Below are 10033 nucleotides of genomic sequence, written 5' to 3' on the forward strand. Positions count from 1 at the left end.
CTGTGCGAACATCCTCGGTGAGGGTATCTCAGCGATAACTCAGAGAACAATAAACAAGCAAGTAGAGCGAGCCCACGTTTACAGGTCATCAATGAAAACTCTGGTTAACTGAAAATGGAGGGACTAGTGGTGAGAACTTGAGTACCTGGAAAGTCAGTTAAAGAACTACTTTTGAATTGTTCACACATTTAAATAATTTATATCAAAGCAAACCCTAAATGAATAGATTGGGTTACATGTGATTGAATTTTGAAATTTTATCATCTCTCATATGAATGTAGAGGGTACACATGGAATGGTCAGTTGTATTACTTACATGTCCTTTTCCAAATAAGGAGTGATTTTTACTTCTAGTCTGCCTCTGTAAAAATTTATTATGGTTATCTTTACAAAAATATACATTCTATTAAAAAATGAAGAGTACTCAAATATATCTAAGACCTAGAGATCATTAATTTTGTATTTCATGTAACTGTTTGTAAAAAAAGCGTAAAATATATCTACAATCTGGGAGTTGCCTGATGGTTCAACAGGTTACTGATTCCGAGCTGTCACTGCTATGGCTTAGGTGGCTACTGTTTTTTGGGTTTGGTCCCTCGCCTGTGAACTTCCGGGAACTTCTGCAGGCTGTGGGTACGGTGGGGGGGGGATCTACAAACTGAATATACTCATTGCTAAAGTAGCTTTTTCTTGGCATCAGGTGAGACGAATCATTGTAGAAATTAATAATAGATTTAACACTGAAATTCTGTATAGTAAACAAGTTAATATAAACATTGATGACATGGGAAAGTACAAAATCTTTTTCAAAAAGGCAGGTTCACTGACCTCTAAATCTCTGCAGGAAAATCCACAGACTGAAAACTAATGAAAATCTAGAAAAAGTTATATATCCAAGCTGAACTTTCTAACAATTGCTCCCATTAGAGCCTAAGTGTATTCTCTCCCCTGAAATGCAAACTGCTTGAAAAGAGGGAGAGTCACCAATATGGCATACTACAAGCTGAACCTGCTTATCAAACTGTTATATAACAAGCAGCAACCACAGATGGCTTTCAGCAAATTCCAGACAACTTCGTGTTTTATTCTGGTCATGTTCTCTGCAGGTTTGCTTTGAAACCATATAACATTTTTTACACTTAAAGAGAAAAACAGGAATATTCATGCTCTATTAATTCCACTTTTGTCTTCATTTCACACCACAGACTCTTCTAGTCCTTTACCTTAACATTCCAGAAATTCGTGCATGACTCCCAAAGAAGTGAACCTATAAAATGACAACCTGGAACTGCTCTACCCTTGTTGGCTCTGAAATCTGGTTTTAGGAGAGAGCTGGGAAAAGAAAAACAGCGACCAGACTGAGCAGATTTTGCCTTGCCTAGTATGAAATGCAACTAAAGCAATCAGAAATCCTTTCTTAAAACTATTTGGAATTCCTAATGTTCCTATAGGAGACAACTGAAGAAAGAGCAATACTTGTGTTATATTTGAAACCATCTTAAAAGGTTAAGAATATTAAAAGAGTAGTAGGTACATCTATGGTTATATAAATTTATCACTTTCAGTATATAAGGCTTATTGCAGCTCCGTAAAACTGTGGATGATAAAGGGAAGAGGGAAAAACAACTGTCAGGTTAGAGAAGCCACCTCAAATTCCTGTTTGGAATAAAGGCGGGTATGATTAGCAATTAAATAGCAATTTTCAAAATTTGTGCTGGGCTCCTCCGTACTCGGACGAAAAGCCTTTCCCTTTAGCTTCCATAGTCAACGTTAATGTTGATATAATAGCGCTTTACAACAACTAGATAGCAGGTCTGTGCCTGGGACTGTTAGTTTTGGAAGGGCTTGGAAAAAATAGACGCAGGAAGGTCATTTATAACTGGCTCCTCCCCGCGCCCGAAGCTTCTCGGCCAGGCCAAACCCCCATCCAGCGTGGGCAGAAAAGGGTTCCCGAGCACCACCGCCACGTCAAAGGGGCAGGAGGCCTGGGCTCCAAGAGCAGCTGCAGCAGCTCTGCCGCATCCTCTCGCAGGAGGGGGTCCCCGGTAGGGCAGCAAATTGAAGGAAGATTGGAAGGACAGAAAGGGGAGAACGAGCACCGGGAGGCCCAGCCAGGCCAGCACCTGGAGGGAAAGGCACTCCCTGCAACATCGAGGCGCACCGACCCGGCCTCTCGCGCCGCCACCGGTCCCCCCAGCAGTGCGGGGACCGAAGGGACAGCCGTGGACAGCTCCCTCCGGTCCCGCGCCGCCCCTGTCCGCCCCCGTTCCTGTCCGCCCCGCGTCCAAAGGCTCCCCGCCAGCCGGCTCTGGGCCGAGGCGTGGATCGGGCCCCCTGCTCCAGCCCCAGTTCCGCAGACGCACCGGAGAAGGCCGCCATCTTTGCCCGGTCCTCCGCGACTACCGTCTGCGCTGCCTCCCTCTGCACCGACACGCTGCGCGGTAGCGGCGCGCGCTTCCGGCCCCACCCCTGGGTTTTTCCGCTTTCCAAGTCCGGGCAGGAACCCAGCCCCGAGGGAACAGTTCCGGTCGAAGAAAAGGCCCGCCCCGGACCCACAGTGCAGATCCAGTTCAGCTGCGTCTTACCTTTAGCCGGGAAGCATCATCAGCCAAACTCAGTTATTTCTGTAGAGCATGCTGTGTGTCATCAGAACCACCTTTCCACATGTAAAGAAGCAGATGTTACGTAATGAGTCACACAATGGCACAGGATGATCTAACAGCAAAACTGTGACTTCTCCACCACCGCACTCAGACCCCACCAACCCCTCAAAGATAAGCAAGGGCTTTGTGGTGTGTGAATGACCCAGAGAGAATATACTGCATTCCTCAGAAAACCAATACTAGTGAGCACCTGGCATCCAACAGTCATTTTACTAAATGTTTTCGACTAACTTGGGTTTCTCAACCTCCTTACCCTGGTGTTTGACGTGGTATGGATGATTTCAAATTTATTTGGCTTCCAAGCAGTTTTGACTCTTCTCTTTGCGAAAGATAGGAAAAGTAAACGATTGTTTAATCCTCCCAACAATTCTGTCAGGTAGTTTTAGTATCTTCAGATGGAGATGCTAAGTTTCAGGAAAATTAAGTACCTTATCTAAAGCCGTGTAGCTACGGAATGGCAGCATAGGAACTGAGCCAGGTCTGCCTAAATTCGGGGTCTAACTTGTACACCTGCACACTGCCAAAGAATGGCATGGCAAAAAGCTGAACCCTCAAGCAAGATGTTTTAGATGGAGTTCAAACTACAACCTAAGGAGCCATACTCCCTGGGTTTGAATCCTAGCTCTGCCACTTGGTAGCTGTGTGACCTTGAACGAATCTGGACTTCAGTTTTCTCATTTGTGAAATATCCAGGAATAATAGTACCTATCCTGTAGGATTGTTATGAGGAATGACATAAAATAAAGCACCTACAACAGTGCACAGCACGTAGTAACAGTGTATGTGTTCGCTCTGTTATTACTATTACAGGTAACAAGATTCACCTGAAGTTCCAACCCCAAGGTCAATAATGTCAGGCCTGCAGTTTCCCACCTCCAGGGGGCATCATTCATATTATATTCTATAGTTTCAAATTTTGTTTACATTTATTTAAATGATACCCCTGGGAGTTAGTGTAGCAGCTCTGAATATAATGTACCCCACATTTTTCCTCCCTCAAGGGGACAAAGCATTTTCTGGGGGACTACTCAGAGAACTTTTGATCTCAGGGGGTTGGGAAGTAGAAGGCATGCTGAGAAGCTGTGGCTAGAAGGCCCCAAGTCAACAGGGCAGGAGAAGAGCCAAAGAGAAAAGAAGGCAGCTGTGGGAGCTGACCACATTCCCAGCCGCTGTGTGGGAGCCTGTGCGACTTTTCCCCCCAGAGCTAACTGGACCTGTGAAGACTGGTCTCTAAGGTCTCTTAGAAGGGAATGTGTCAAGGGAGCTGCCTAGAGGAGTTAAAGGCAGCAGCAGACAGACTTCCAAAAACTCCACTGTATTCATACCTTTGAACCAGAGGACAGATATCACCTGCTTCATTTGAGTTGCACTTGGAGCATCCAGCAGAAGAATCTCAAGGATACCAACAAAAATACCCTTAGGCGAAAGAAAAAGAAAGAAAGAAAGAAAGAAAGAAAGAAAGAAAGAAAGAAAGAAAGAAAGAAAGAAAGAAAGAAAGAAAGGAAGAAAGGAAGGAAGGAAAGAAAATTGACCTTGGGCGTGATTGAGCCAGCGAGCATCAGATTCAGATCACAATGGTGCCACCCAAATCAAGGTGGGTCTCCTCCTTGCCCAGATTCTCTCCCTCCCCAAGGTCAGAAACGACAGCTAATGGGGAGAGGGGAGAGCAGAAAAGAGGCTGAGCACATCCTTCACAGCAGTGCCAAACTCGGGAGGGAGGAAGCTGTCATTTTGGTTAAAGTTGTGACTTTTGATCCTAACCCTGGACTCAGTAGTTTAATTTTTAAAATGAGACTATGGGAGTTCCCGTCGTGGCGCAGTGGTTAACGAATCCGACTAGGAACCATGAGGTTGCGGGTTCGGTCCCTGCCCTTGCTCAGTGGGTTAACGATCCGGCGTTGCCGTGAGCTGTGGTGTAGGTTGCAGACGCGGCTCGGATCCCGCGTTGCTGTGGCTCTGGCGTAGGCCGGTGGCTACAGCTCCGATTCAACCCCTAGCCTGGGAACCTCCATATGCCGCGGGAGCGGCCCAAGAAATAGCAACAACAACAACAAAAGACAAAAGACAAAAAAAAAAAAAGAAAGAAAGAAAGAAAATGAGACTATGATTGTAATGAAAATAAGCAGGCAATTTTTCATTATCTGGGCGTGACCAGAAAAACTGGAAGATGCTGGAGATTCCATCTAGGTTAGGGGAAGAAATAGCCCCTAGAGAGGGTTTCAAGGTACAGATCATGTTTTCTGCTTATGCCCTATCAAGTTCCTCTCATTTGATAAATACAGACACGTAGGAGTGGGAGGCGGGTAATAATACCGTCAATAACAGGAAGACGGAACTGGAATCCCTGCCCGGTTCCAGAAACCCACCTACTACATAAATCCTTAGGAGGGGAGGCAATGACCACGCGGTGGCGCCAAACTGCAGCCGAGGCAAGTAAAGATTGAACCGGACTCAAAACTCCCCGCTGGAACACTCCGCTCCACCATACCCACACCCCCGGCATTTATTTCTATAACCTTACGATAACCCAGCATTTTATGTACATTGGACCCTTTGGCCCCACAGCCAATCACATCTGGTGGAATTTTGCCGTGTTATCCATGCACCCGGTGAGATAGTGCCATATATTTTCAAGTAAGCTGTACCATGGGCCACTGCAGAGCAGACGGATTTGCAGCTGCCAAGGCAGGACTAAGAAACGGGTCCTTGGGATATCCAGGCCCTTCAGAGTGTAGAGGAGGGGCCCCTCGAAGCACTCTGTGGACCGGCCACCCCAAAAGCCACACACAGAGCCCTTTCCCCTTGCCTTTCTCAATTACGCAGCCTGGAAATAAGAAAGAAAACGTTGCCGTGTAGAGAGAGACAGTAAAAGGAGTTCTGCCTGGACAGATGTAAATGGATGGAAGTCCCTTGTTAAAAAAGAAAGACCCGGCTGTCAGGTCCTCTTTGTCTTTTGGAATATGGACCTGGGGCCTGCAAAGGCAGTGGTGAGCCACAGAGATGAAAGCTTTATGCTGACGCTATTGAAGCAAAAAATAAGAGGCCACCGGGTCCTTGGTGATGATGGTGAGCTATGTTCCCAGCTCGGATCTGTCCGCCTCCAGACCTCTTGTGGCTGGAGAAGCCTTACGTAGGTGAACCTCTGTTCATTCTCTCTTGCTTGCCGTCCAACTCATTCCTAACAGGCACAGAAAAGAAAGGAGCTGAAACATCCATCAGTATGGACTTCGAGTAATGAACCACTCAGAAAGTCTTCGAATGTTCTAGAACAGAACAATGAGAAACCTATTGTGGCTCCAAGGTGGAGGAAACATTTGACCTGAGTCATGAAGCCACCATCAAAAATAACCCTTGAATAGATGGTCATTTCCTCACAACCAAAAATAAAGCAGAAAGGTGTCATAGCCATGGAGGAAGTGACCCTGAACCCAGCCTAGGGAATAGAAGTCAGGTCAGGTTGTTTCCTTTGTCCTTTCGTTGACACTCAATCACACTGCCCAGTCTCTATTCTGGCTCCTTCTGGGCCCTTAGTCCTAGTTTCTAAGGATCCAGCCACCAAGAAGGAATCAGCAAAATAGAGTCGTTTTAATGTAAAAGTAGTCGACTAGAAAATAGAACATGAGAGGGGAGTTCCCATCCTGGCTCAGTGGTTAACGTATTGACCATTAGGAACCATGAGGTTGCAGGTTCGATCCCTGGACTTGCTCAGTGGGTTAAGGATCTGGCGTTGCCATGAGCTGTGGTGTAGGTCTCAGATGTGGCTCCGATCCCACGTTGCTGTGGCTCTGGTGTAGGCGGGGCCGCTACAGCTCCAATTTGACCCCTAGCCTCCATATGCCACAGGAGTGGCCCATGAAATGGCAAAAAAGCCAAAAAGAAAAAAGAAAAAGAAAATAGAACATGAGAGAAGGTAATATGAGAAAAGAAATGTGTATATATGTATTAGTGGGTCCCTTTGCTGTACAGCAGAAATTGACAGAACGTTGTAAATCAACTGTGCTTTAATAAAAAAAAAATTTTTTTAAGAAGATTTGGGGAGTTCTCATGTGGTGCAATGGAAACGAACCTGACTAGTATCCATGAGCATGAGGGTTTGAACCCTGGCCTTGCTGCTCAGTGGGTTGGGGATCTGGCATTGCTGTGGCTGTGGTATAGGCCGGCAGCTGCAGCTCCAATTGGACCCCTAGCCTAGGAACTTCCATATGCTCCAGGTGCGGCCCTAAAAAGCAAAAAAAAAAAAAAAGAAGAAGAAGAAACTGGATATCTTCATTGCATAACCTCCCTCCCCTAAGTCCATCCTCACAATGCGTAATACAAACGCACTCACCCTTCTTCCTCCTCAAATGCTGTCCAGAAGTCCCCCTCAGTTCTCTGTGTTAGAGGAAAGTCTTGGAGGACTTGCTCTGGGCCCTGAATCCGCGGGGAGTAGATGTGGCTGACCTGCCGTTACAAAACCCTCTGCACTTGGCTCCAGCTCTTCGTGGGTAAGATCTGATCCCACCCTCCGCTACATGGTGCACACCAGACCCCCAGTGTCCAGGCCCCCCGCTTCCTTCCACATGCACCCTGAGGTCGTTGTACCCTCCAGCGTATCAAACTGCAGAATTCCTCGCACACAGCAGCCTCTCACCACTGTGCCTTTCCTTAGGCTGTCTCCTCCGCCTAGAATCTCTTCCCTTTTGAGTTGCAATTATCTATTCCTCTGTAATACCCACAAACGAATACAACAATCAATTTATCTGTCATGATGCTATGAATCAGGAATTTGGGCAGGGCTCTCCTGGCTGGTTCTTCTGTTCCACATGGCACAACCTGGGTTTATTCAGCTGGTGGGCTGGGCTGGAAGTTCCGGAAAAGACATCACTCTCAAAGGGGTGGGGGATGGTTGTGCCGCAGGGCTCCCGTACATGGTCTTGATCTCTCCACATGGCCAGCTTGGACCTTCTCACAGCGGGATTAGTCCCAGGAAGACAGGCTTCCTGCACGGTAGCTGGGAGCTGGGTTCCAAGAGGCTATCTCCCCTCGCCGCCAATAGAAAGCAGATGCTGCATATCTCTTCCAGTTCAGCCTTGAAGGACGTGTGGCTTCTGCCAGATTCTATTGGTCAATGCAAGTCACATGACTAGCACAGCTCAGATTCTTAAGGAGGGGGAGTAGGAGAAGTAGGATCTACTTCTTTTTTTTTTTTTTTTTTTTTAAATGGCCACCCCATGGCATATGGAGTTCCCGGGCCAGGAATCAGATCCGAGCCACTGTTGTGACCTACCCCACAGCTGCAGCAACACGGGATCCTTAGCCCACTGTGCTGGGCCAGGGATCAAAGCTTCGTCCTAGTGCTCCAGAGACACCACTGATCCAGTTGTGCCACAGCAGGAACTCCTGGCTGTACCTCTTAATACAGGAATGGCAGAGAGTTTGCTGCCATCTATAGTACACCATGCCCATCTTCTTGGCAAACTCCTAATTATTATTCAGTTTCCACTAAGCTAGCAACTTGCAGCAAATCTCGTTTAAAGCCAATCCCAAGTTAAGAGATACTGCTAATTTGCCCCAATGTTTATTTCCTTTTCCTTAAATTTCTGACTTTAAGCTGCGCATGGCATCCCAGAATAAAGACTTCACTTCCTAACTCCCCTGGCAGCTAGACCATATACCTGGGTTCTGACCAATGGCATGTGAACATGTGCAGAGACCAGCTCAGCAGGATGGGGCTGAAGAACGGGTGCTATGGAACTTAAGGGAAAAAAAGTTAACACAAAACAAGACATGGAGACATTTATCTTAAGTAAAGGTGGGAACCGGGGGACTCACGGTCTCAGGGACCAAGAGCCCTGCCTCAAGAAACCACACTGCTTTTACTGTGCTCTTGAGGATTAAGTCAAATGAGGAGGGGGTTGTAGGTACAGGATATAGGGGTTTTTTTTATTATTTTATAAGTTCTTTTATTATTTTAAAAGCCACTTAGCTGGTAGATGGTTAAACTTTTACTCTAAACTTTAGGCATTTAAGAATCATTAGCATTTGAGTGAGCCATCTATGCATCGCATTTCAGAGAATCCTCAAGTCATTTTCCATCACCGTGACTGCTTCTCCAGCAGGAAGACAGGACAAAGTAAGGAAGGACAAGATGGAGTTTTCAGCAAAGACGCTAAGAAAATATTATAAAACATGTCTCTCAACAAACATGCCCTTTGGAGTTCCTGTTGTGGTGCAGCAGAAGTGAATCCAGCTAGGAACCATGAGGTTTTGCGGGTTCGATCCCTGGACTTGCTCAGTGGGTTAAGGATCCAGTGTTGCTGTGAGCTGTGGTGTAGGTTGCAAACATGCCTTGGATCCCACGTTGCTGTGGCTGTGGCATAGGCCAGCAGCTGCAGCTACAGCTCCAGTTCAACCCCTAGCCTGGGAACCTCCATATGCCATGGGTGCAGCCCTAAAAAGCAAAATAATAATAGTAATAATAATAATAATAATAATAAAAACATGCCCTTCATGCTCTTCGGCCTTCTTGCTCTTCCTCCTTCCTGTTGCTGGAATAAGGATGCAATGGCTGGGGTTTGAGCAGTCATGTTGGACCCTGGAAACAGAGCCCTGTACTGAGGATAGCAGAATGATAAGAGATAAGAGAGGAGTAACTTGAGTCCCTGGCATCAAGGAGCACCATACTAGCCAGAACCGTGACTCTAGCTTTCTTAACGTGAGAGAGAAATTAACATCTATCCTCTTTGGGGTTTTCTGTTCAGATGACCAAACCTAACCCTAATCTATATACCTCCGTTAGTCATCTACTGCTACAAAACAAGTGACCCCCACATCTAGTGACTTACAGCAGAAACACATTATCGCTCCCAGCTTCTGTGGGGCAAGAACTCAGGAGCAGCTCAGCTGGGCACGTCCGCTCAGAGCTGTTCTTGCTGTGGTAGTAGCCAAGCCGCTGGCTGGGATTGCAATCATCTGAAGTCAAGGGAGAGGGGATCAGCTCGTAGAGGTGGCTGGCTCTTGTGACAGCAGCAAGTAGGAGGCCTCTGCTATGCACCTGGACCTCTTCCAGGGCTGCATAAAAGTTCTCATGAGATGGTCACTAGAGCCCCCTTCACTCCTCCCTTGCCATTGAAATCAGCAATTCTAGAGAACAAAGCAGACCGAGCAATGTCTTTTAGGACCTAGCCATCAATGTCACACTGTCACTTCTGCCATACCTTATTGGTCCCAGAGGCCTAGTCGTGTGGAAATACACGAAGGTCTGAGGACCAGTGGCCCAAGATATTTTGGGGGCCCGTTTAAAGGCTGCCTTCTACACCCCCTGCTTCCCTAGAAGACCCCTTACTTGTTCAAGTAGCTGGTGGTTATCCCTCACCATCAGGAAAAAGCCT

At 46.8% G+C, this 10033-nt stretch overlaps 1 protein-coding gene across 1 annotated transcript in view; it reads right to left on the minus strand.

Annotated features, from left to right (window-relative positions):
* Positions 1-2506, minus strand: part of DDX1 (DEAD-box helicase 1) — a 38268-nt gene extending 35762 nt beyond the window's left edge. The window contains 1 exon segment of the mRNA XM_021087822.1: positions 2364-2506. Within this exon segment, the coding sequence (XP_020943481.1) occupies positions 2364-2379 (16 nt within the window). The 5' untranslated portion in view covers positions 2380-2506.

The sequence above is a fragment of the Sus scrofa genome, chromosome 3, assembly GCF_000003025.6.
Source record: "Sus scrofa isolate TJ Tabasco breed Duroc chromosome 3, Sscrofa11.1, whole genome shotgun sequence".
Taxonomy (NCBI): domain Eukaryota; kingdom Metazoa; phylum Chordata; class Mammalia; order Artiodactyla; family Suidae; genus Sus; species Sus scrofa.